The sequence below is a fragment of the Urocitellus parryii genome, chromosome 9 (assembly GCF_045843805.1).
Source record: "Urocitellus parryii isolate mUroPar1 chromosome 9, mUroPar1.hap1, whole genome shotgun sequence".
In the NCBI taxonomy this organism is placed as follows: Eukaryota; Metazoa; Chordata; class Mammalia; order Rodentia; family Sciuridae; genus Urocitellus; species Urocitellus parryii.
Genome location: NC_135539.1, coordinates 114,778,015 through 114,804,484, shown reverse-complemented (window position 1 = coordinate 114,804,484; position 26,470 = coordinate 114,778,015). Strand labels below are relative to the sequence as shown.

Below are 26,470 nucleotides of genomic sequence, written 5' to 3'. Positions count from 1 at the left end.
CATCGAACTTGTGATCCTCCAGCCTCAGCCAACTCGGCCGCAGGGATTTCCAGCGTGCACCACCACGGCTGGCTTGTCTGGTTTTCTTGAGGTTCCCACAGGTCCTTCCTAGGAGGGAAATCAGTGCCATCCTCCTGGGACTTGATTTCCCCAAAAAAGCAGTACTTTGGGTTTCACAGGGTCTCAGAATTATCCTTTAGGCTTTCTTACTCTCAACCTTCAAAACCCACCTCAGGAATCCAGGGCCCTGGTTTTGTGAATGTTTGTCTGATGTGCTAGCCATTTTGGTTACATTCAACTGGACTTCCCATTTGAACTAGGAGCAAAGTTGCCTGTGAATTCATCCTTACTCATACCCCCCTCCCCAACCTACAGAAGTCCTGTGAGAGGACTGGCCTTCTTTCCCTCCTGTCCTCCCTCACCTTCCTGCCTGTCTCCCGTTCCTAGTCCTCCAACCCATGGCTGGCAACCTCTCTGACCTCTGGCACAGGTGGGGGACCCTCTTCTGCTCCCAAGCCCCTCCCTCTGTTCTAAGAACACTTTTTCCCAGACTCCCAGCTGTGAGTGACTCATCAGCTGTGGGGACACAGTGCACCTGGACAGAGTGAAGGTAGAGGAGGGGGGCATTGTGACAGGACCTGATAAAGTCCAAGAGCAGTAGAAACTGAAGAAGGCCGCAAATCCGTTGCTCTCCGTCACAGCGTGGAGGCTGGGTCATTAGGCAAAGTCTGTAAATAACATCTGAGTGGCCTCACCCAGCTGGGTTGGGACAGTGACGTTCTACTCCCCAAATAGAACTCGGTCATCTGCCTCGGGCATTCCCCTGGCCCTGGGAGAGCAGCAAGAATCTGTCCCTCCCCCTGAGTACTCTAGAGCTGGGACCCAGAGTGTGGGGACCCCCCAGCTCACAGGTCCATGGCAGGATTGGGCCAAAGGTATGGTTCACGTGTTCTTTGCAACCTGTTTCTGTCCCTGGAACACTCAAGGTCCTTGTTTTCAACAGTTTATAAGAGGAACAAAGAATGCTGTTCCCCCAGGAAAATAAGCAGATTCAGATGCTCCGGGGACATCAGAGTGGAAGCAAAGGACATCTGTGTTTAGGCCTACAGAAAGCCATCCACTCACTCGATGTGTTTGGGGTCTCCCAGGAGGACGCTGACCGGGGATGCAGTGGGCACCCAGAAGTGCTCCCTACGGGGAGGTGCCGAGGGCCAGTGGAGCCAAGTGTGACCAGAGCCATGCAAATGCACAATCAGGCTTTCTGTCCCTTAGAGTGACTCTCTCCTGCCACCCTTTCCACTCCAATAGCCCCTCCTCCCTCTGCAGAGCGGAGGGGTGATGTTTAGACTGCCATCTGCCACCTCCCCCACACGCCAGGTCCTTGAGCAGGAGTAATCTAAACGACTTGGGTAACTGAGATAAGATCCTTTGCTGCCATTAAACATTGACAGGCGCCAACATGGTGAGAGCGCTTGGTTGCAGAGAAAGTCCTGGGCTAGTCGATGGGGTGTGGGAGGCCACAGCTGCTGGGCCATTAAAAATGAATGGAAACTCCTAGAAGGGGCTGCCTCTCTGCAAGTGTCATTAGCCAGGGGATGGTGCCAGCAGGATTTAGAAAAGGCCCAGACTCTAAGTAAAAGAATAGTCTTAGTTATGCCCTTCACCCTCTGTTAGTTGGATGGAAAGAACATGAGCCCTGAATTTGAGTCTCATCTAGACTCTGTAGTATAGCTTTAAGCATCCCGAACCTTAGTTTATCTGTAAAATGGGCTTAATACTTACTCAAAAGGTCACCATAGCAGGGTGCGATGGTGCACACCTGTAATCCCAGCAGCTGGGGAGGCTGAGGCAGGAAGATCACAAGTTTGATGGCAGCCTCTCAGCAATTTAGCAAGGCCCTAAGCAAATCAGCGAGACCCATCTCTAAATAAAATATAAAAAAGGGCTGGGGAGGTGGCTCAGTGGTTAAGTGCCCCTGGGTTCAATCCCTAGTACAAAAAAAAAAAAGAAAGAAAGAAAATTGCCATAAGAATTAAATGAGCCAGGTGTGGTGATGTGCCCCTGTCATCCCAGCAGATTGGGAGGCTGAGGCAGGAGGATCAGAAGTTCATATCAGGGGCTGGGAATGTGGCTCAAGCGGTAGCGCGCTCGCCTGGCATGCGTGCGGCCCGGGTTCGATCCTCCAGCACCACATACAAACAAAGATGTTGTGTCCGCCAATAACTAATAAATAAATATTTAAAAAAAAAAAAGAAGTTCATATCAGCCTCAGCAACCTAGTGAGGCCCTGTCTCAAAAAAAAAAAAAAAAAAAGGCTGGGGATGTGGCTCAATGTCAGAGTGCTTGTCCAGCATGCACAAGGCATCAGATTCAATCCCAAGAACTACAGACGAAAGAACACAAAGGAATGAAGTGAAATGGTATGTGTAAGTTGGTTAGTACAGAGCTTGGTTTATTAGAAATGGTTCTAACAGGATACCACCTGCCCCTGCCCCGACTCCTCTTGGAAGCGGGCAAACCTATTTCCACTCTCAAGTCCCTCAAGGAGACTCTTTCTGCCCCTGCGGAATCTCTTCTCTGCCCCTTCCCACCTCAAGGGTTCTGGAGACCCTGGTCTCACAAAGGATGGAAGGAATTGGGTCACTTGGCACAGATCACCACAGGCCGTCAGGCCCACAGGACCTCAGGTACAGTTAGTCCAATACCCTCATGTATGGCAAAGAGGAGGGACTGAGGCTCAGCAAGTTGGTAGCATTCAGAGAGTTCAAGGTGCTTAAAACCATACTCCCACCGGGCGCCATGGTGCATGCCTGTAATCCCAGTGGCTCGGGAGGCTGAGGCAAGAGGATCGCGCGTTCAAAGCCAGCCTCAGCAATTTATCGAGGTGCTAAGGAACTCAGTGAGACCCTGTCTCTAATAAAAAACAAAAGAAGGCTGGGGATGTGGCTCAGTGCTAGAGCTCTTGCCCGGCATGCGTGAGGCCCTGGGTTCACTCCCAGCATCACAAGGAAGAAAAAAGAAAAAGGAAGGAAGGAAGGAAAGAAGACATCACTCCTGACTCCTGGCACCATGCAGGAGAGCTGGGGCTAGGGCTGAGAGGCTCTGCCCCTGTCCCTGGGCAGGTGCTGTGAAGGGTGAGTGACTCACTCCCAGCTCCACGGTCAGCACAGAATGCAGGCCCAGGAAGCTCTTGTGACCTCCAGGCCAGCAACACCGCTCCCTCTCAGGGCACCTGGAATTTCTTGTTTGCACACTGGACGTGCACTTGACCCGCACATTTTGTTTCTGGCAGTGGTGTCACGTACTTCCTTGATGCTGGGAGGACAACAATTGAGCGGGAGTGTTTGAAGAGGAAAGAGGATGAGCCAAGTCTGACAAGGTCAGTCCTTTCTCTGCCCTGTGTTTGCCCCCAATTACCCCTGACTCAACTTGTTACTAAATTGTGCTGTTATTACAGACCACAGTCTCCTTCCTGCTGCAATCACCTTGGGCTTCCTAGTAGCGTCACCTGGGGCAAAGATGGATGGGATCTGGATGGCTTGTTGGAGCAGGGAGCCAGGAGGTAGGAGCTCCAGGTCCCATCCCAGTTGGCCTCTCGGATAACATCTTATTAACCTAAAGTTCAAAACCAGTCTGGGCCGCTCAGTGAGACCCTGCTTCAAAATCAAAAAGAAAAAGGGCTGGGGATGTAGCTCAGTGGTAGAGGGCCTTGTGTTCAATCCCCAGACGAATAATAAACAACTTAGCTTATTCTGTGGGATCATTGTGAAAATTAAATAACACAATAAACATGAAAGTTCTGGGAGATAATCCATATCATTATGACACCGGGAGGGACTGAATGAATAGTCCGGGGCACGTTGGCCAACCAGGTTTCTTACACTGAAAATGTTCTCCAACCCTCCCCACTCCCAATGGGCCAGAGTGACTCATATCACCCTCCTGCTGTTGGGAAAGTGCCTGTGTGCTCTCCATGGTCCAAATGAAGAAAGTGAGACTTCCTCTTGCTGCACCAGAGTTCAGGGGCCAGAGGATGGATAGATAGGCAGCTAGACAGACCCATATATTATATCGAATATATGCTACATAATATGTATGCATGTGTATGTGTGTATGCCTACATATTACACTGGCCTAATTCAAAAGTGTCAGAATCAGGGAAAGACTCATTTCACAATGGTGGAGGAAGACGACAGGGCCTCTCAAGTGAGACCCTTTCTTAGAATAACAGTATTTATTGCAGCCCTGGGTCTTACATGCATTACCTCATTATTCAACAGCTATTCCATGTGAGAGATTCCACTGTCATTTCCATTTTGTGGATGAAGAAAGAAGTCCGGGAAATAGGAAGTAACTTGTCCAAGCTAGGACAAGCAGTGTGCCACAGCTGTCTGCTCCATAGACCACCTGTCACACTGGTCTTAGAGATTTTTGGGTGAGGAGGAACTTTTGTTACAATGACCAAGCCCAAGGAAAAGTCTCTGGACCTTTGGAAGGATGTTCAAAACCCCGTCTCCATCCCAGTTCCTGCTTGATAAGCCAGGAATCAAGTTGGATGTTCCACAACGTTCTGCTCCCTGGCCAATAGGGCAGGTGCTGGCCAGCACTTCCCACCTCAGAAGTTCACGGGTCCCAACAATATGGGCGGCCCACTAATGGTGGGCTGTGCCAATGGCTTTCAGACAGGAAACTGCTGGGTGGTTTGCCTTCCTTCACACTTCTGAGGAGAGATGACCCAGAAGGACAACCTGATGAGAACTGAGATCTGGAACTGCTATGACTGTCCCCACTTCCAAAACCCCCAATCATTCTCTGGTTCCACAAGACTTGGCTCTGCCTGGCTCTCAGGGCCCCTCCTGCAGCCAGCAGCTGTTCAGTGTTGATTATAGGATACCAATGAATCCCAAACTACCGTGATTCACAAGAGGAAAGAACACATGTAAGCCCTCCATAGCCAGAGAGCGATTTGTATTTGTTTACGTAGTCCCATTGAACAGAAACAATTCGCTTGTGCTGCTAGGGAACAGAGGCCCAGGACCAGCCCTGGGGGAGTGAACTTGTCCCCTCTCAGGACCTCAGGACAAGGAAGGAGGTGTGATGGATAGAGAAGCAGCAGATCACTCAAGTGGAAGACACTTGAGGCTATGTCCCCCGCCCTCAGCAACAGGTGCACTGTGAATGAGTGAGCCCTGAGGAGTTGGGGTGGGTGCACTCTGCCGCCCCAGCAGGGGGTTTCAGAAGGCAGGACCACTTGCAGAGATGGCAGCTGGTGGAGACCTGAGGCCTGGGGAGTGACAGGCAGAAATAACGGATCCGGTGATGGCATCCCTTACAATGGGCTTTGTAACCACAGTTTCACTGGGTCTTAACAGCCACCCTGGTCATTTTTCTTAGGGAAAAAAAAAAAAAAAAAAAAACTCCTGAGGTTCTCTTTCAGGTTTTTCTGAGTGGCCTGGAATTTAGGGCTTCTGCTTCTTAGTCTTTCTTTTTTCTTTTCTTTTTTTGCCTGGAACAGTCATGAGAAATCTCTCCTGGGAGGGTCAGCCCTCAGGGAGTATACCACCTGGCTTTATTTGTTTATTTTTTTATTTGGAACCGGGTATTGAACCCAGGAGTACTTTACTACTGAGCTACATCGCCAGTCTTTCTAATTTTTTATTTTGAGACAGGGTCTCACTGAGTTGCTTAGGGCCTCACTAAATTATCAAGGGTGGCCTCCAACTTGTTAACCTCCCAACCTAGCCTCCCTAATTGCTGGGATTACAGGAATGAGCCACCACTCCAGGCACAACCTGGTTTTCTCAGGAAGCTGCTTCCTCCTAATCCTGTGCAAAGCTTCTCAGAGACAAGTTATGGTAGTAAACAGTGTGTGTGCCAGGGCCATACTGGTGAGAGTGGGTGTCTAGAAGTCAGCCAGCAGCAGCGGAGGGCACTCAAGTCTAACTTGCAGGTCCTCCCAGGGAGCATGGATGTGGCTTCAGCAGGCAGAGTTCACCCCACAAGGACATGTGGGCCCCACAGGCTGCCACGGGTCTTCCTCTTTCTGCCAGGGGAGCAGGTACAGGCCCGAGGGTCACCTGCTTGCCAAGGTCTTTAATCACAAGAGTAAGGGTGAGGGCAGCTATTCTTGGTCATGAGGCAGCAAGGGAGAAATGGGTGGCTCTGGGTGGCAGAGGGAAGAGGTGGGTTTGGGTGAGCGCTCCTGCCGGGAGGAAGTGGAATTGTTACCCAGTGGCTTCTCTTCTAGGCAGAATGCTTGCTTTCCTCCCAGGTGGTGGGGCTCCCCACAGAGGCTGAGGGCTGGAGGTTTCTACTGTGGCCCTAAAGAGACTGACACGGTCTTGGGCTCTGTGTGGTGTGAACAGCTGGAAGCCCTGAGTCTGGCCGCTCTGGGAAGGCTCCCCTCCTGTCTTCCAATGGATCCTCTCATTCCCAAGACTTGGGTCAGCCCAGAGGACAGATGCAGCTTCCCCAAATTCTAACCGAGGCCTCCTCCTTCTGCCCCCTCACTGGGATGTGCTGATAGATGAAAGGAAACTTGCTTTGTTTGAGCTCCTACTGTGTGCCCTGCCCTGGACTTGACACTGGAGTCCGGAAATGAGTGACTTACTTCCTGCCCTGAGGAGGTTCAGTCAGACTAACCTCTCCAACACAAGCAATCAAAGCTGTGCAAGAACCCAGAGGGAGACTTGAGGTGCAGGGAGTAGCTGAGAATGAGAAGAGAGAATTCACCAAGGGGAGGACTGGGCCGGGAGCGGCTATTTTCAAAATATTTCCACCAGCGCTTATTCTCATGACTCTCACGGTAAGGGACTCCAGCCAGAAAGTGTCCCCCCTGTTTCAGTGAGAAGGAAATTGAGGCTCAGAAGGGCTCAGTGGCACAGGGAAGGGCAGAGCTGGGAGATAAACACCTTGTATTTCCATGGTTGCTGCTCTTCCTTTCAGGCCAGGCTGGGGTCAGGATGGAAGAGGAGGTGGCAGAGGTGATGAGGAACAAGAGGGACCTCAAAGACATCTGAGAGGCACAAAGCCACCAAAGGCAAGACTGGCACACCTGATAATTCTGGCTAACTCCCCATGAGGTTTCCTGGAGAGGACTTCCATGATTACTGCTACTGCTACTAACAGTAACAGCAGTTACTATTTTATTAAGTACCCACTCTGTGCCAGGTACTAAATATTATGGAAAAAATTAATATATGCAAAATGTTTAATAAACATGACCTCTTTTAATTCTCAAAAGAATGAATATAACTAATAGTTTTATTTCAAACAAGGACATAGAGATTCAAAGAGGTTAAAAATCTGCCCAGGACCTCATTGCCAATGGCAGAGCTGAAGTCCCAACTGACTCCAAAGCCCACAGTCATGACCACTATGCAGGCACGAACATTATCCCTTCATTTTTTGTTCTCCAATAATTTTGCCATTATCCAGTCCCAGGACACTGAGGAAAGAAGCCCCCTACCCCCATCAAAGAGAGGAAGTCCCCCGCTCCTGCCAGACTTTTAAGTTCCCAGACTTAGCCTCATTTTGTTCAGCCACCCTGAGACCAAGATCAGGGACACTGTCCATAGCAGAAGCAAACTTGCCACCAGTTCCCTGCCAAGGAGGGCCACTTTCTCTCCCCACACTCCTATGCCTACTCTGTCACTGTACCCAGAGCTTGGGGATGGGGTGATGTTTCCATCAAACGAATTCTCTACCAGAGATTGATCTTAGAGAAAAGAGAGGAAGTGGGTCTTAGAAGAGGAAGTGTGGGTGGGTGAGCATCCTGAGTGTAAAGGGATGGTTTGGGAGGCCCAGGGACTTTCCCCTAAGTCCGAGCCCCTCCCCCAGACAGAGTCAGCCAAGTTCCCCAGCATGTCCTGGGGCTATGAGCCCGAGGGCCAGTATCTGACTCTTCCCATCTGCATCCTATACCTCACACGCTCACTCCCCTCACTCCCTTCATCTTGGAGTCCTTTTATTACAGTTAGCTCCCTTTGCCTCTCCGCTCATAAGCATGCCGGGTGCTCATGCACAAAGGCACGCACTCACACGTCACGCACTCACACGTCAGGTGAGACAAGGCAGGCGAGGGCGGAGCTCCAATAGGTCTCACCTGAGCACAGCAGGACTCAGCAACTAGGCCACCCCTATCTCCAACAAGGCGTCTGATGAAATGCAGTTGAAACTGAGTCTTGCGCTTTTCTCAAAACAGTACCTCTTCCTTTTCTGTTTCCTGGCCTTCACCTAGAAGGGGGACTCCCCAACACTCCTTTTCTAGGCTCCTCCTCCATCATTCCGGGGCTAGACCTTTTTATCTGACTTGGCTGGGGACTGGGTGGGAAGGCGTATGGCATAGTGGGAAGGGGGTCCCTTTACCGCAGCACCACCCCATAGACTTTCTGGGGGCTCTCCGGACGCACTGATGCCTAGTAGGGTTCTTTTTTTGTCTGTTTCAAGAAGGAAAAGATCAAGTACCAATGGGACATGAGATTGTCTTTCAACAACCCAGAGGGCAAACTCCCTGGGCTCTAGAGCCAAAAATGCACTCCACACTACCTACTAGGGCTGTCCATGAATTTCGCATCCTTTTCATCTCAGGCAAAATGTGCAGACTGAACGCACTCGGATGCCCAAGGGTGGTCTCGGAGACTCAACTCCCTGTGCCCGCCAGGGACAGAATGCTAGGGCACGAGGCCACCGGGCGCGGGCTCAGCACCCGCATTTGCGCAGAAGCTCCAATCCCTCCTGGCAGTCAGCAGCGGCCAGGCCTGGAGCTCGCGGCCCCGCAGGAGTTAACCGCGGCCGGGCGGGCGCCGCAGCTGCCTCCGCCTCCCACTGCGCAGCGTCACTGGTTTTGGAGCGGGCGCCGCCTCCCGCTGGCCGCTGACGTGGACCGCGGCGCGTCACGGCCCGGCCGCCTGGAAGCGCAGGCCTTATATGGGCACGGACTCCGGAGGGCGCGGGCGGGGGCGCGCTGGCAGGGAACAGTGCTCGCTGTCTCGAGCTGGCTCTCCCCTGCCAAGCAGGGCTCTGGTGGGGCAGAGGTGAGCCGCGTTCGGAGAAGGGACGCTGGCCTCGCTGAGAGCCAGGGAGTCCAGGTGGGCCGCCTTCCCAGACGTTATCTCCCGCCTCCTCGTTGGGTTTCTCATGAAATGTGCAGAGCTAGATTGAAATGCAGACGACCAGTTGGCCTTTCGCCGGGGTGCACAGTCCAGGAAGGCTCCGCGTCCCTCAAGTCCAAAAGCTAGAGGGTCGTGAGGCAGGGCCAGTGTCGGGTAGTGGAAAGGACAGCGTTGGCCCTGACGTGTGACCTTAAACCAGCCTTTCAGGCCACAGTTTCCTTCTCCATAAAATATAGTGGGTGGCTTCCTCTGCCCTAGTGTAGATCAGATGAGTAAGAACAGCTTCCTAAACCGAAGTGATGTTCACACTGTCACTGGTCACCGCATGCTGAGAACAACCTGTCCAGGTGGCCCTTCTGAGGAAGAGGCTCGATGCTGACAGATTTCACCTCCCCAAACCTGCCTCCCTGGGGCCGCACCCAGCTACTCTGGGAATGCCCTTTGACCCTGTTGAAAAGCTCAAGTTTTGTAAACAAAGGCATCTGGTGTTGACCTTCTTGCTCTCAGGGCTGTTTGTTTTGGGCCTGTGTTGAAGAGCAGATGTTGACAGTTGGACACGTTTTACATTACCTTCCAGTCCAACCAGTGAGGGGGCCTAGAATGACCAAAAGCCTAAGGGTGAACATTTATCTTATGATCCATTCCTATAGCACCAGCCACCGCAGGACATCTCTGCCTTCTGCAGCTAATAAGGCCTCCCTCCTTCCAAGCCAGGGAAGCTCATACCTCCCAGCTCCTACAAGCTATTTCCTCATAAACACCAGCTAATGGCTGGTGCCCTTATTTCAGCCCTCCTCCTTCACTAATTGTGAGCCACGCTGTGCATTGCTCCTCTGTTCATATTTGTCTGCTGGTGACTTTGTATCTGTTTACTCTCTATAATTGCAACTCCCTCCTCTGGAATTTGAGATGTCCAGAGGGCAGAAACCATTTCTCCCAAAATTAGACTGAAGAGACCCCACCCTCCACCTCTCAGAATAGGGACAAACTCCCTTCCTTTAATCTCTCAAGACAAAGAGGACAAAAGGTGTTTAGATCTCAAGGTTAGGTGATTGATATATAAATGGCAGTGAGTCACCGAGGTCAGCCAGACAAGGTAGATCTCATCTTGCTCCTGCTCCCATTTTTCCTTCCCACTCTGGCTTCAGCAAGCCCCACAGATCCTGCCAGGGAAGATCTGCTGGTTGCCAAGAAGTCGATGGCACCGCACCTTGAGCAGGCAGTACCCTCCCTTTGGAGGTGGTTGTTATCACTAAAGGAAAGGCACTTGAGGGTGACACCTCATTTCAGGCTCCCAAGGGTCAACTATCAGCTGAGATCAGCTGCTGCCTTAGGGCTGGGCTCCAACCTTCATTCTAGGATGGAAGGGAGGTTGGATGCTCTTCAAACTATTCCAGAGTCCCCTGGGAGTGGGGATGGAGAAACAAAAGACATGGCTCCTCCTCAGTGCTTCTGGCTTTGAGCTTCTGTTTTGCCCAAATCAGTTCAGTTTAGGAATCAACTTGCTTACCCAGGAGTGCTTTTGCTATTGTGGGCCATACATTTGAAGCCCTTTTCATTTTTTTCTACATAAGAACGCCTTCCAAGGGCTTGATGTGCCTGGGACCAAGCCCACTTTATTGAAGAGTTGGGTCTACAGCAGGGATTAATGCAGCAAGAGAACAAACAACTTAGAAATGCAGTTTTGGGCATTTTTGTTCTTAAAACTTCTCAGGGTTCCCCCAGTAATGTGGATTCCAGTCCCCATCCCATACCGCTTGGTGCCAGGTCCATGTGCTAGTTGAGCTCTTAGAGGTCTCATTTCCTTCTCTTTTGGCTCTTCCTCTTAGGAGCAAAAATACACAACCCTCCTGTTTTCTTCTGCATAGTAATTTAGCTCTTTCTAACCATCACCCAAACCTCCCAGCCTCCCAAAGAATTCCATGAGATGGGCCCAAAACACCTGCATGGATTAAGGTCTTAAGCAAAGATGGAGCAGACTGGAGGGGTAGGGCCAGGGGTCTTCCTAGACTTTCTATAGTTTCCTCTTTAAATGCAGAAGCTGGGGGCAGGGAGTTGTGATCTTTTTAGGAGCTGATCCTCCCCACAAAGATCACTGTTCTCCTCTGAATCTGGAAGCCCAGTCTTTGCAAAATCCCATGAGCAGTTGCCTCATTACCTACCTTGCTTCCCCACATAGCCAGGGCCTCAGGGAAACCACCTGGGACACCTGGCAATTTCTGACTCAGCAGGGCTCAACCCCTAACCTAAGGGAGGTCCCCAGCCCAGAGCGAGGGAAGGAAACCCTGAGCTGAAGATGCAAAGAAGCTTAGAGCTGCTCCTTATTATCCCAGTCATTATCCTGATTCTGCTTATTCCTGTTGTCATTATGTGCTCTCATTAAAGGGTTAAGCCCACTGAGGGTGACACTAAATGCCAATTGAGAATAACTTCAGATTCCTTGGCTCCAACAACAACAAAATAAAAATAAAAAAAGAATCCTTGGCTCCAAAATTCCAACATAGGGATTCACACCACAATCGCATGTTGAAAAATGTGTAGATGTGGAGGGCCACAATCAAAACTGTACTCCTGTGCTCTGTGGTGCATGCCTGCAATCCCAGCAACTCGGGAGGCTGAAGCAGGAGTAGTAAAGCATCCCTGGGTTCAATTCCCAGTAAACCACCCCCCAAAACTGTATAGTCCCTTTTTGCCTGGCTTCCTGGAAGCTCAGAGGCAAATTTAGGGGTTTACTTCAAACTAACGAACAAATGCCTATCTTTTTCTCCTTCCTATTACTAAGTAATTTCTTGCTGAGAGCCATGGCTAAGTAAGAATGACGCATGGCATGACCCAGGTTATTTGCAGTGACATTGCATGAAAGGTGATCTTGCTCAAGGACCAGGGTGGATCCAGGTTTAGGGTGTATCCTGCTAGGATTAGGGAGTATCCCGCTCCTTGAGTTCCCCTTGAGTTCTCGTGGGATTCAGAGAGTATTTTGGGATACAGAGCTCAGTGGAGGTGTGGATTTCCCCAGAACGTGTGTGTAGAGTGCCAGTGACAGTTCGAGAATAAAGAGTTGCTGTTTGAATCTACAAGGTGTGAGTGGCTCGTGATTTTGTGCCCAGCCAGACTGCGGCAATTTCTAATATTTAATGTAATATAAATACACTACATGTAATTATCATCTTTTGTCTATGATTTAATGTCTTAAGCTGCCTCAAATTCTTCTTGGAAGTAAACAGTATAGATCACAAGTACTAATAGTTAACACCTACTGGACACCACCATGTGCTGGACATCATTCTAAGTACTGTAAACTCATTTAATACTCCAACAAGTCTTCAAGAACAACTATTAGCCTCACTCAGTAGATACACAAAAGAGTTTTGATAACTTGCTTAAGATAGCACAGCTAGGATTTGAACCTGGCCAGTGTGACTCCAAGGCACACGCACTGAGCCACACAAAGTAGTAAATGAATTAGAAATCAGTTCAAATTCTCCTTTTCCTTCTCCTTCTTTTTCTTCTTTGGTACTAGGGATTAAACCCAGTGATGCTTAACTACTAAGCCACATCCCCAGCGTTTTCTATTTTTTATTTTGAGACAGGATCTTGCTAAGTTGCTTAGGGCCTCACTAAACTGCTGAGGCTGGCCTTGAACTTGTGGTCCTCCTGCCTTAGCCTCTGAGCCCCTGGGATTACAGGTGTGTGCCACTGCGCCCAGCTATACCCATTTTTAATTTAGTGAGACCACCAACACCAACAACCGGGTTCTTAGTGGAGGGGACGAACAAGGTAGGATTTAGAATCCTTTCCCCTCTTTCCCAGCCTGTCATCTTTGTCAACACACACCCTGTGTGTGTTGAAGTGCTGGGTATAGAACCCAGGGCCTCTTTCTGAGCTACATCCCAGGCTCCCACCCTGGTGCCTTTTTAGAGACTTTCCTTACACGCCCATCAATGATAGCTGCCTTATTTTCCTTCAACAATATAGGAAGGGTAATGTTCTCTTTCTTTCTCTATCACTTGCGTAGAGATTATTAATTCAACCATCTGCAATAAAGGTTCACTAAATACCCACTGAGTGGTGGCCCCAAGGTTTGTGCTAGGCACTAAAGTACAAGTGTATAACCAGGACTTCAAGGACTCACAATCTCAGGTCTATACCATGAAGTATAACTCCAGGATATGACCTCATAGGACTTGCAGAGTTACAAACAAAGGTTTTTGAGCACACAGAAGAAAAAAGAGGCTAACTCCAATGGGGAGCAGAGGGTGGTAAATCCAGGAAAGCTTCACACAGAGGCAACTTGAAGGATCAGAAAGAAGGCTTTGGGACAGGTGAAGAAGTGGACAATGAGGATTCCAGACAGAGCAAATACTGTGAGGAAAGTGCAACGTGCAAAGCACGTGTTTAAGAAACACTGGAAATGGGGCTGAGTTTAGATTATGAAGGCCCGAAGGCCAAACTGAGAGCTAACTTCCACCGCTTAAGGAGACTGCAAAGTTTTTTCTTTGTCTTTTGTTTTTTGGTAGTGTGGATTGGCCCCAGGAGTGATTTACCATTTGAGCTACATCCCCAGCCCTTTTTATTATTTTTTATTTTGAGACAGGGTCTCGCTAAATTACTGAGGGTCTCAAGAAACTGCTTCAGGCTGGCCTCAAATTTGTGATCATTCTGCCTCAGCTTCCTGAATCACTGAGATTCCTGGCTCATGTGCCACCACACCTGCAAAGGTTTTCAAGCAGGACAGAGACAGGATAGATCTGTGGTTTAGGAGCTCTGACAGCAGGGTATGGACTGAGGAAAGGACATGAAGGGGAACAGAGAGGCCCAGAAAGATCTAATGGCCTGTGGCTTGAGGACCAAGCAGAAGCTATTTCAAAAGGATAGTTGGCAAGACTGGCCCCCTAATTAGATATGGGAGATTGGCTCAGGATATAGGCCTCCTCTATCTGTCACCTTATCTGGAGCCTTCTTTCTCCATGGCAGGTTATCATATATTCTACTGGGACCCAAGAAGTTGCCAATGTAGACCACAGATAACAAATGAAGGAAGAGCCCGGCTGAGTCTCCTGGCCTGACACTCTCTTGTTACAGATAAGCCAACTGAGGCTTGGGAAGGCGACTCCCAGTCCGGCCATCTCTCTTCCTCTCCAAGCTCCTTCTTGACCCACATGGATCAAATGCTTGGCCTCCTCTGGACCTAAGCCCATGCATGGTGCAGGAAAGAAATACCTCAGGCTGGAGCTAGGAGGCCGGAGGTGGGAAGCTGCGGTACCCTTCCTCAGATTCCCTGTGTCTGCCTTTCTGGCTCCGTCTTCTTCCCTACTCCAGCCCCTGCCCCCAGAGGTCTTGGGCTATCACAGCTGTTTGCCCCAGACAGCCCCAGGAGGCCTAGCCCTATTATGCCCCCGCCAAAGCAACATCTGGGAAAGGTCCACCAGTCTCCGGGCCTCTTCTCTTGTTTTCTGTCTGGAGATGAGGCGGGCTCTTCCTGGGCCCCTGGGAGTGAGGATTAGGAGGTTTACAACGTGTCTGTCCTCTAAGTTTGGAAAGAGGCAATAAATTCAGCTTCAGATCTGCTGCTGTCCCCAAGTCCATGTGTTCCCCTGTTGAGTTTCCGGCACTTTCGGTCACACCTTCTAGTACCATTGGGGAAGGCCCACAGGGGGAAGGTGTGGGAGGTCACATTCTTGGGGGGGTGGGATGGGGGGGACTCCAGGATGACAGAACTTTTAGCAGATAGTGTCCATCCTTTTGCTCCCATGATTCACATAGGGAGTCACAGAAGCAAAAAACGACCAGGGAGCTTTCCAGCCAAATACTGGTCTGGCCATCTGTTGGTGTCTCCCTCCCCTCCCCCAGCTCCTGCCACATTTCTGATTCACACCCTGTCCCCTCATGTGCCCTCCGCCTTCCTTCCTAGGAAACCCAGGACATTCTTCTGCCTAGGAATTCCTCTGCCTAGACTCTAGTGGGTTAGTGGGGCACAGGTGAGAAGCAGCCCTCAGGGGAATGCCCGCCTCTGGGTGAGCAGATGCCCTCCCTGCATGGGCCTGGCATGCAGTCCACCTTGATACAAGCTTGATGAGTTCCTGACATTTTCCAGCACCTCCCGGTGGCTGCGGAGCCAGCTGAGGGAGCCTACAGGACCGAGAGACGGGAAGGGGAAGCGGGGTTGGGTAGCACCAAGCAGGCCTTTGGAGCCTGAGCTCAGGATCCCTGGAGGCCCTGTGGCCTCAAGATGTGGAGTTCACCCTGCAGTCTTTAAGGCAGTGGCTGGCCCCGGAGAGCAAAAGTGGCTTCTTGATTTGTCTCCCTGCCCTCTCCAACACGCTGGGTCTCAAGTCGGAGTCGTGATTCTTTGCTGGGACCCTGAGTTCAGTTTTCATCTCTGGGGTTCAGTCAGGGAGTCAATGCCGTCCCGCTACCTGCTTCCTACACTCCCAGAGTCAGCAGGCGAATGTCCCCTCCACACAGTGTGGGTGCCCTCTGCTGCTCCAACTCCCACTGCCCTCCCGTGCAGGCACTCTCTCCACCCTCTGGCATTAACTAAAACTGGCGGTCCCTGGAAGCCTATCAAGGGGAGCCTGTTTTACCGCCATTCCCCACACCCTCACGTTTAGGTGGAAGGACCGAGTCTGTCCTGTTCTCAGACACCTATTCTTGAACATCATTCTCTGAGGTCCATTTTGCCCTGCATCCTTGGCCTCCTCCCTCCCTGGTCAGTCCTCAGTGACTGAAGATCCGGCCCCTGGGAGGCTTGCAGTCTTTCTTTTTACCCCAAACTCCTGCCACCGTCTGAGGAAGCATCAGTACCCAAGGGAGCAACTGAGCTCATCCTAAACCCTGGGCTCAGGCCCTAGCCCACATCCATAAGCAGCCGCCTCCTGCTCCTGCACCCCACCAACACCCACGCCAAGTTGAAGCTCTGAATGCTGAGACCAACTCTGGAGCCCACCGGTCTCAGCCAGGGGAGCCCAATAAATACTTACTGAGAAAGGAAACGAATACATGAAGCCAGTGTCACAAGATGGGCACTGGATTTGGTGACAGAGGTAGGTTCTAGTTCCACCCTGTCTCTCTACGAAGCCATGGGACTTTGGGCATCTTTTTTCATCTCATGGTCTCCTTTTCTCTCTCTTTCTCTCTCTTCCTTCCTTCCTCCTCCTCCTCTCCCTCTTCCTCCTCCTCCCCTCTTCCTTCTCCTCCTCCCCTCCTCCTCCTCCTCTTTTTTTAATGGTTGTGGGGATTGAGCCCAATGGGGTTATTTCCATTAGCACTGAGCTACATCCCCAGCTTCTTTTTATTTTTATTGATTTGTTTGTTTGTTTGTTTTTGGAATTGGGGATTAAACCAGGGCACTTAACCACTAAGCCACATCCCCAGTGTGCCACCATTTTTTTTTTTTTTTTTTGGTGCTGGGGATTGAGCCCAGGGTCTTGTGCTTGTGAGACAAGCACTCTACCAACTGAGCTATATTCCCAGCCCCTTAAAAAAAAAAAAATCTTGAGACAGGGTCTTACCAAGTTGCTAAAGGCCTTGCTAAATTGCTTTAAATTTGTGATCCTTCTGCCTCAGTGTCCTGAGCTGCTGGGATTACAAGTGTAGGCCACCATGCTTGGCTTGGTCTTGAACTTGCAATCCTCCTGCCTCCACCTCTCAGGTGGATAGGGTTACAGGAGTGTGCCACCATACCTAGCCTAAAAGCAAGAAGAGAAGGATAATGATATTGAAACAGAGAAAAAAATATGAAGCAGGGAAAGAAGAAAAGTATCTTGATTTGTTTCATGTTTAGGTTAAAATAGAAAATATTTCAAAAGATATCCAATTCTTAATTAAAAAAAAAAAAGAGTTGGGAGCTTAGTAGAAAAGTTGGGGTCATTCTCTATCAGGATAGAGAATAAATTCCAAACTATTAGGAGAAGCAAATTCAAATCCCTCCAGGGTCAAGGTAGATGATATATGTGAATATTAATTGCAATAATAATAAATAATAATAATAATAACCCAAGCATACATCCACAATAAATGGCAACTACACTTGGCCCCAACAGGGAAGTTGTAGGGAATGGTGAGGACTGGGGTGAACTAAAGGACGTACTCTCTGAGAAACCAGTCGTGCCCAACAGGAATGCAGGACAAGTGCTATCAGATATCCTTGTATTTTTTCTTGGGGGAGAGGACACTTTTTTGTTTGGTTTTGGTTTGGGCTGGTATTTGAGACTGAATCCAGAGGCCCTTTACTATTGAGTCACATCACCAGTCCATTTTATTTTTTTTATTTTGAGAGAGGGTCTTGCTAAGGTGCTGAGGCAGTCGTCAAACTAGCAATCCTCCTGCCTTAGCCTCCCAAGTCTTTCTGGGATTACAGGTGTCTGTACCCTGTGGCCTGTTATTCTTTTTTTTTTTTTTGGTAACACTGGGAATTGAACACAGAGACACCTTACCACCAATCTGCATTCCCAGCCCTTTTGATTTAGGGTCTTGCTAAATTGCTCAGAGGCTCGATAAATTGCTGAGGATGACCTGGAACTTGGAATCCTCCTGCCTCAGCCTTCTGAGTCATTGGTATTATAGGCCTGTGCTACTATGCCTGGCTTCTGTTATTGACTTTTTTTTTGTACCAGGGATTGACCCAGGGGTGCTTAACCACTGAGTCACATCCCCAGCCCTTTTTATATTATATTTTGAGACAAAGTCTTGCTAAATTGTTAGGGCCTTCCTAAATTGCTGAGGCTGGCTTTGAACGTGGGATCCTCCTGCGTCAGCCTCATGAGTCTCTGGGATTACAGGTGTGTACCACTGTGCCAGGCCCGTTATTGATTCTTTTTTAAAAATTTTTTTCTTTTCTTAGTTGTTGATAGACTTTTATTTTATTTATTTATACACAGTGTTAAGAATCGAACCCAGTGCCTCATACATGCCAGGCAAGTGCGCTATGGCTAAGCCACAGCCATAACCCCCAGTTATTGATTCTTAAGAGTAACTCCCACGAGGTGGCTTAGTGTTAATCTTGGCTGCATCTTTGTGACAGGGAAGCCTAAAAGAGGTCCTGATGCAGAAAAATTATGAATGGACTTAGTAGTATTTTCATTCTGGTTAGGAAGTGATGAAGAGGCCTCTGGTTCTCCCTGGGGGATATTTCTTATCAACTCTGGGCAACACAGCAAGGTCATCACCAATAATGTCTGAAAAGAGGAAAGATCAAATTAACATCTACTGTAGCCACACGCAGATGTACCATGCCAAAATGCACACCCCACAAAATACCCACATTGCACAGGGTGGTCTTCAGCAGACACCCATAAAGTTCATATTAACATCTGCAAATACATATCCATATTCCTTCCCATCCACCAAGCTCAAAGCACGTGGACACATTGTAGTATGTATACTCCCTCAAATAGATTGACTGCCCCCCAGCCACAATGATCGACACAGTGACCAACATCACTCCCAGCTCTGTGCCGGAGAGCAGATGTCAATTCTCCCAGAATATCTCAGCCCAGCCTCTGCCTATAGATCTGCCTCATTCTACCTCAGGTTCCTTCCTATGTGAGGTCAGAAAACTAGGGGGTAAGCTTTGCAACCAAGTCAAGTCCCCATGTACCCCATAGGGCTCTGGGGAAGACAGAAATCCCATACAATGATCTAGTTGCTCCTGACCCGAGAGTGATATCTCCATAGGCAAGAACAGTGTAGAGGCCAGGAAAGGGACCCAGTTTTCTGGGTGGGAATTTGGTCTGAGGAGAGTTTGAAATGCTGTGGCCACTCTTGGGTGGCTCACACAGGTGGGCTTGCAAGTGGGCAAGAGGGGAAACAGGACCAGAAGGGTCAGTGGGTCTGGGGTCACATAAAATCCAAGTTCATGACCTAGATGAGGCACAAATTGAAATCTAGGAGCTGGGGTTGTGGCTCAGTGGTAGAGAGCTTGCCTGGCATGCATGAGCACTGGGTTCAATCCTCAGCACCACATAAAAATAAAATAAAGGTTTTGTGTCCACCTACAACTTGGAACTTTGGGTGTGGGATAAATAAACCTTCCTCTTCCTGAATTTGTGTGTAGAAAGAAAAGAAGAAGCCTGGTGCTGTGGCACTTGCTTGTAATCACAGCAACTCAGGAAGCTCAGGCAGGAGGATCACAAGTTTGTGGCCAGCCTCAGCAACTTAGTGAAATCCTGTCTCAACATAAAAAAGGGCTGGGGATGTGGCTTAGTGGTTCAATCCCAGGTATAGAAGGAGAAGGAGAGGAGGAGGAGGAGGAGGAGGAGCCGCTGCCTCTGGTTCTTTTGGGTTATCTCTGCCTTATACAAAGTTCAGAAACTTTAAGTGAGGACCTGAGATGTCCTGACCTATGGGTATGGAGATGAAGTTTATGATCTTTCTGCTCTTGTCCCCCACATTTGGGCTATTGCCCCATTCACTGCATCATCATATGGAATGGCAGCTCTGTGGGCCCACATGGGAGCATGGGCTATGGTAACAAGAGCCCGGGAATTCTGTGGCCTAAAACAAAAAAGGACATCATATATGTAGCAGCAAATTTTGTCCAGTCCTGACTCTACTGAGAACTCACTGTGTGGCCTAGTGATCGATATAAACGTTTACATAAACACAGAAAAATCTATTTCCTAAGGCAAAAATAGGTCATGATTTGTAAAAAAAAAAATACCCCCCCCCATCACTTCTGCCTTTTTATTACAGCTGGGGATCGAACCCCGGGCTTCCTGCAGGCAAGTCATGCGCTTCACCACTCAGATACACCCCGGACATTTCCATTAATTCTGGATGTGAGATGTCAGGCCAGGAACACAAGATCCTGGCCAAAGACACATCCAGGAAGATGTTAAGTGCATTCAGATTTCTGTCCTGAACAATCCTGTACAGATGCTTATACTCTGACCTATTTTGTTGACCTCCTTGGTGGTTAACATTGGTCAAATCTGGACTTGATGACACCTGTGTCTTTGGTTTGCTGCACCTCTAGGTTATCTTTTCCCATTCAGTGCCGTTTCCTGTTTAAAAAACAAAAACAAAAACAAACTTCCCCCTTAGTAAACAAAGGTAATAGTCTCATCTGGCCTAAGCCATTTGTGGGGAGGAGTCAGTGAAGAAGCTATTTAAAGGATGTGTTTAGTGTGACAACGACAGAATTCCAGGACATTTTGATTCGTTATATGAAGCAGTGGAGAATAATATTTGAAATCTGAATTTTTCTGAAAATATGGGATTTAGGAGCATTATAACCTATTTCCAAATAAGTTTAAAACTGTTGTTGGGACAAGATGTCAAACTCTGAGACAGGTGTGGTTTCGCATGCCTGTAATCTCAGCAACTCAGGAGGCTGGGCCAGGAAGACTGAAAGTTCAAGACCAGCCTCATCAATTTAGCAAAACCATGTCTCAAAATAAAAAGTAAAAAGGGCTGGAAATGTAGCTCAGTGACAGAGCATCGCTCAGGCTCACTCCACAGTAGCAAAAAACATAAAACAAAACCAACCAAATCAAACCCAAACAAAAAACTAGTGGAAGGTGGCAGAGAGGTATCCAGGAGATAAGGATGTGAGCCATGATGCAGGAGGGCCAGGAGTGTTCAGACATGCATGGCATGGGGACCCAGCTCAAAGATGGGGATCACGGGCAGAATGCTGAGGCATCTGGGCTGTGATACTTATAGGACAGTGAACTAGAGCATAAAGTAGCAGTAACCTAAAAAGGCAAGTGGGGTTAAATTACAGAAGGTCTTAATTATTGGGTAAGGAGTGCAGACTTAATGTAGTGGAGAAATGGGAGAGGAGTTGTCTCAGATGATAGGAGAAAGAGAACAGCAAGTCTGTACAATTCTTCAGGAAGGCCACTCTACCAATGGAGAGGAGGGAGGTTTGTGGATGGGATTGGACAGAGTCCACTGCCATCATCTAGGTATGAAGAAGCAACCCATTCTGGGATGATGGGGTCTGAGAAATGAAGTAAGGGGGAAGCTAAAAACAGGTCTGAGTTCCCTGGGTGCAATGACTAGAAAAATGGCAAGTATCTCTGGCAGAAATGAAGATCAGGAAGGGAATCTGTTTGAGGACATTCACAGGGAGGGACAGATCAGGTAGGAAGAGGAGCAAGATGGAAGAACACAACTAGGTAGAAATGAAGGTCCACTGTAGAAAAGTCAAGATCAAAAGGGTCTGTGTGAATAGGATCTCCCTGGGGAAGGAAAGGGGAGAAAAAGGAAGAGGAGGAGATGGAGGGGGGAAAGGACAGGGAGGGATCCAGAGGTGGCACAGGAGGGAGGGAGGCAGAGAAGGCTGGGGCACTGTGTCAGGGGATGGACCAGAAGACGGCTTCTAGGAGTGGCCAGAGGGCCGCCTGGGTTTCAAGGAAAATCGAAATTTACGCAGGCCACTGGGTTTGACTCCTTGAACAAATATGGGCATCTGGGTGTGCCCGATCTTGTGTTAGGACGGGGATTGGAAGTGGCTCCATTCAACCGACGACACCGAGAGTGCCCGTGACGGCGGCGGGCTGTGAGGTGGAGAAGGAAACCTGAGGCCGGCTTCCCTCCCGCGAGGAGCCAGTACCAGCGTTTACCAACGCCTGGGTCCGCGAAGAGGAAGGAAGCGGAGGAATGAGGGGAGGGGCAGGAGGAGGGAGTGGATGGAAAAATGCGTACAGTTCAGAGCACTTAAAGGAAAAGTGAGAACTGGGAAAATGACCCGAGTGGACAGAAAACTCCTGAAAACCCCACCCCTGCGCACCAAGTAAGGAGAGTTGGATGTTTTTACGCAGGGAAAGGAAAAAAAAAAATACACACACATTGCTGAAGAGGATGGGCAGAATTTGTCGGGGGAGGTGGGAATGTTATGGAAGAAAATAGAATACAGTCCTCATTGCTGAAGAGCCAAGAGGATCCCATTCGGACTAGATAAGAAAAACGGGAACTGGGTGTGGGAGCGCCTGCAGGCAATCCCAGCGATCCGGGAGGCGGAGGTGGGCGATCATCAGTTCGAGGCCAGCCTCCGCCACTTTGAGAGACTCAAAATAAAAAGGGCTGGGGGGTGTAGCTCGGTGGTAGAGAGCTCTTGGTTTCCATTTCCACTTCCACAAGAAGAAAGAAACACGGCAACGCGACAGAATGGTGACAAGAGGCCCGAGTGAGTGGTTCTGTGTGTGTAGCTGGAAAGCGCTGTGGCAATCAAAAAAGGGGACCTCTTGGGAGAGGCCGCAGCAATTGAGGCTTCCAGGGGGAGGTGGCATTTAACCCCGGCCTGGGTGGGCGGCGAGGTCAGTCCGGGCATGCCCCGAGCGGACCACTCAGCGCGCTGCTTTTCTCAGCCGAGGACTCTCGGCCCCCTCGCGGCGCTAGCTCGCTCCGCACACCTCCCTCGGCTGCCGGCTCCCGAGCCCGGCGCAGGTTCCCAGCACTGACGTCAGCGGGCGATGACCTCAGCGCCGGCGAGGCGGGGGAGGCGGCGGCGGCAGCCGGGCGGGCGGGGGCGAGCTGCCGCGCGCTGGCGGGGCGGGGCGGGGCGGGGCGGCGGAGGGCCCGCCCCCATCCGCTGGCCGTGGCCAATGGGCGCCGCCGTCGGCTCCCCCACCTCCGCGAACAGTATGAAAGGCGCGGTCCGGGGAAAGTCCGGGCAGAGCCTGAGCCTGGGCCCGGCGAGCGGATCTCGGAGAACTGGCACTTCCCACGAGAGACCTCTCCCTGCTCCCCGAGCCGCGCAGGACATGAGCCACGGGAAGAGAACCGACATGCTCCCGGAGATCGCCGCCGCCGTGGGCTTCCTCTCCAGCCTCTTGAGGACCCGGGGCTGCGTGAGCGAGCAGAGACTTAAGGTTTTCAGTGGGGCGCTCCAGGAGGCACTCACAGGTGAGCACCGACGGAGGGGCTGGCGTCACCGGGGATCGATCTCTTCCCTGCCTGGGGCGTCTTTCCCCCTCCCGCGTCAGGACCCCCAGGATTCGGTTGTCCCTCCCCGACACAGCTCCCTGCCTCCTGGGTCTGGTCTCCCCTCCCTGGCTCTGAGCTTGGGACTTGGCCTGAGGTGGTTCCGATGGAGCGCGCCCCTCCACGTCCCTGGGGCGAAGACCCTTTCCTGGAGTGCTATCCCGAGTCTCTGGCTCTACCCGGAAGAAGGGAAACCTGCGGTCTGAGTGAAGGTTCATTTCCCTCACTGGACCCTTGAGACCTGGAGAACCCTCCAGGGGTGCTGCGGGCCGATGAAGCCCTCCCCCCCAACCGAGGGGTCCTTATGCATAATTAAGCCTTCTTAACAACTTGGAGGCCCAGCCACCAGCCACGCTTTGGGCCCTGCGGGGCCTTCGCTGGGCCTGTCGGGTCTGCCGGTTGTTAACTCCCTCGAAGTTAGAATCTGGGCCCTCTTTGTATTTCTCTTTGGTCCCTCTTAGCCATCTGCCACCTATTGTAGCTAGTAACTGCTCCAGGCCCTGTTGTGTTGGGAGGCGGGCGTGAGACTGAGAGGTTGAGTAGAGATAAGCAGCCTCTGGCTGGCTGGGGAGAGACCTACCTCCCAGCTGTTTCTAGCCTGTTGGCTGGCGGTCTTAGAGATAGTCATCTGTGAACGTGCCTGCACAGGACCTGCCTTCTGCCAAACACAGCTGCTTCATCAAAACAATCCATTTTTTACTCCCCCGCCACTGCTAAGGATGTGTGACTCTTCTGAAGAAGACATGGGGCCCACTGGGCACAGGATGGGGGCCGGAGATCTTGTTGTGGGCCTCACAATGTTGATAGCTTTTGTGGCTCTGAAACTTCTGCTCATACACAAGGTCTCCGTAGACCCTGCCTGGACATGCCAGCCCAGTCACACCCTTCCTTCCTTATACTGGGGGTGTGCCAAAAGCAATACATTTGGCCATTGGAGAATATTCTAGAGCTCTGGGATCCTCTTTTAGCACATACACCCCCTCCTGGGAGGGGCTAAAGGGTCTCAGAACATAAGAGAAACTACCTCTCTTACTTGAAATTGCCACTGGCCCTCTTCCTCTCCTCCTGTCCCTTCACCCACTTTCCCAGCTTGTAATATCTACCACCCAGCAACTCTAACCAGGCATCTCTCTCTTCCCTCTCCACAGAGCACTACAAACACCACTGGTTTCCAGAAAAGCCATCCAAAGGCTCTGGCTACCGCTGCATTCGCATCAACCACAAGATGGACCCCATCATCAGCAAGGTGGCCAGTCAGATTGGACTCAGCCAGCCCCAGTTGCATAGCCTGCTGCCCAGCGAGCTGACCTTGTGGGTGGACCCTTACGAGGTGTCCTATCGCATAGGGGAGGATGGCTCCATCTGTGTCCTGTATGAGGAGCCTTCGGTGGCTGCCTCCTACGGCCTTCTCACCTGCAAAAACCAAATGATGCTGGGCAGGAGCAGCCCTTCCAAGAACTACGTGATGGCGGTCTCCAGCTAGATCCCTGCTGCCCCCACCCCGGCACTCTACTGTACTCATTCGCCATGACAACAGGCCACCGCATACCTCAACCTGGGGAACTGTATTTTTAAATGAAGAGCTATTTATATATATATATATATATATATATATATATATTATATATATTATTTTTTTTAAGAAAAGAGGAGAAAAAAAACCAAAAGATTTTTTAAAAGAAAAAAATCCTTAAAGGGAGCTGCTTGGAAGTGGCCTCCCCAGGTGCCTTTGGAGATAACTGTTGTGTGTTTGAGTCTGTGAGCCAGTGTCTGCTTATGGGAGGGGGAGTGGTTGGGGGGTAGACCTAGCCAAGGTGAGGGAAAAGCTTGGTGGCATCCCAGGAGGTAGAAGAGGGAGCAAGCAAGGTTAGCACCTGTGAATGAGAGGTCAGGATCTGCCCTGCAGGGAGACGTTTAAAACCTCTCCTCCCAGCTGGGTCACCTGAATTCCTGGTTCCTCTCTCTCAGGGGCCTTTAAGCCAGGACTTCGATAATACTATGTTGCCTAATGTCTTTTCTAATGAGATCTGGGCAGAGTGAAAAGGCCTCTCCTTATTCCTTCTGTCCTAAGCAGCTTTTCTCAGAAATCATGACTCCTTTCTGATTCTACCCTTGGGGCCTGTAGAGGTTGTTTACCAGCTAGGAATCTAAAGCTTTTTTTTTTTTTCCCCCTCCCTCGGGAGGGGATGCTAAGGCTGGGGTTGGAGGTCTTTGGGGTTAGGATGGAAGGGAACTCTGCACAGAACCTTTGCTTTGCTGTGTGCTGCTTTGTGTGTATGTGTGGCAAATGATTTGGGGGTGATTTGCAATGGAATTTTGGGACCCAAAGAGTATCCACTGGGGATGTTTTTTGGCCAAAACCCTTCTTTTTGGAACCACATGAGAGTCCTGATGCTGCTACAATTATTCTTTTGAAAGGTGGCTCAAAAGCTACAGGGAACTTCAGGGCCTTTTAATACTGCCTTTTTTTAAAGCACAACACTCCTCTCTTGCCCTCCTGTCCTCTCCCCTTCTGGTTGGGTCACGGGCTATCCTATTTTCTAGGACAAGAGTTCTCAATCACTGTGCAATATGCCCCAGGAGGCTTTGGAGAACTGGCTCATAACACCTGGTACCCTGGTAGGTTTCCCCTCTCCTCAGCTGAAGGGGAGGATGCCCATGCTCTGCAGGACTACTTGGTATACTTGCAGGGCTGACACTAAAAGCCAAACCTTGGGCATTTTTTTCTCCCTGGTGCTCAGAGCACCTGTGGGAGAATTTGTTGCCTCATAGTAAAATCCAAATTCGTCTGTAGACTTGTGCAATATTTACTTTTCTGGGTTGGAGAAAAATGGAAAACTGCACTGGGAAAAAAAATCTCTTCCCTTCAGTTTCTCAGTGATTAAGGAGGGCTCCTCAGAAGACCTCAAGTTTCCCAAATCGAATCACCTTAAGAAGGACAGAGCTAGAGCATCTGGTCAACCTGGTTTCCTCCTGCTGTTGCCCCTTTGTGAAGATTCCCGTTCCCCCTCTTCCTTCCTCTATCCCATGCTTCCCTCCTGACTGCCTGCTAATCCCCTTCCCTGAATTTAACTATTCAATTTTGACTCAAAGGTGCTATTTACCAAACACTCTCCCTACTCATTCCTGCCTTTCCACTCCAGCTTTCTGCTGCCTTGCCAGGCCCTGCTTCCAGTCTTTATTGCTTTAAAGTTAACTCAGCCCATAGACCCAAGAGCTATTTTCTGGCCTGTGGGTTGGAACAAAGCTGTGAATCACTGCAGATTGTGTTCTTGCATCTTGTCTGCAAACAGGTCCCTGCCTTTTTAGAAGCAGCCTCTTGGTCTCACACTTTTCTCTCTTTTCTTGTTGATGTTCACTTTAAAAACAACCCTCCCACCCCAATCTGGAGCTGGACTGTTGAGCAGACCTGTCTCTCCTATTAAGAA

General features: G+C 50.1%; 1 protein-coding gene across 1 annotated transcript; it reads left to right on the top strand.

Moving 5' to 3' along the window:
* The first annotated feature begins 22,739 nt into the window (after nt 1-22,739).
* On the top strand, nt 22,740-25,857 carry Btg2 (BTG anti-proliferation factor 2). Its single transcript, XM_026397152.2, has 2 exons — nt 22,740-22,964; nt 24,191-25,857. The coding sequence occupies exons 1-2, from the start codon at nt 22,823-22,825 to the stop codon at nt 24,523-24,525; spliced, it is 477 nt and encodes a 158-aa protein (XP_026252937.1). The 5' UTR covers nt 22,740-22,822; the 3' UTR covers nt 24,526-25,857.
* The last annotated feature ends 613 nt before the right edge of the window (nt 25,858-26,470 follow it).

What these genes read in the sequence shown, in the direction of transcription:
- Btg2 (XM_026397152.2), top strand. Translation starts at nt 22,823, where the DNA reads ATGAGCCACGGGAAGAGAACCGACATGCTCCCGGAGATCGCCGCCGCC. An exon ending in GCTCCAGGAGGCACTCACAG is followed by an intron (nt 22,965 to 24,190) that starts GTGAGCACCGAC and finishes CCCTCTCCACAG; the next exon opens with AGCACTACAAACACCACTGG.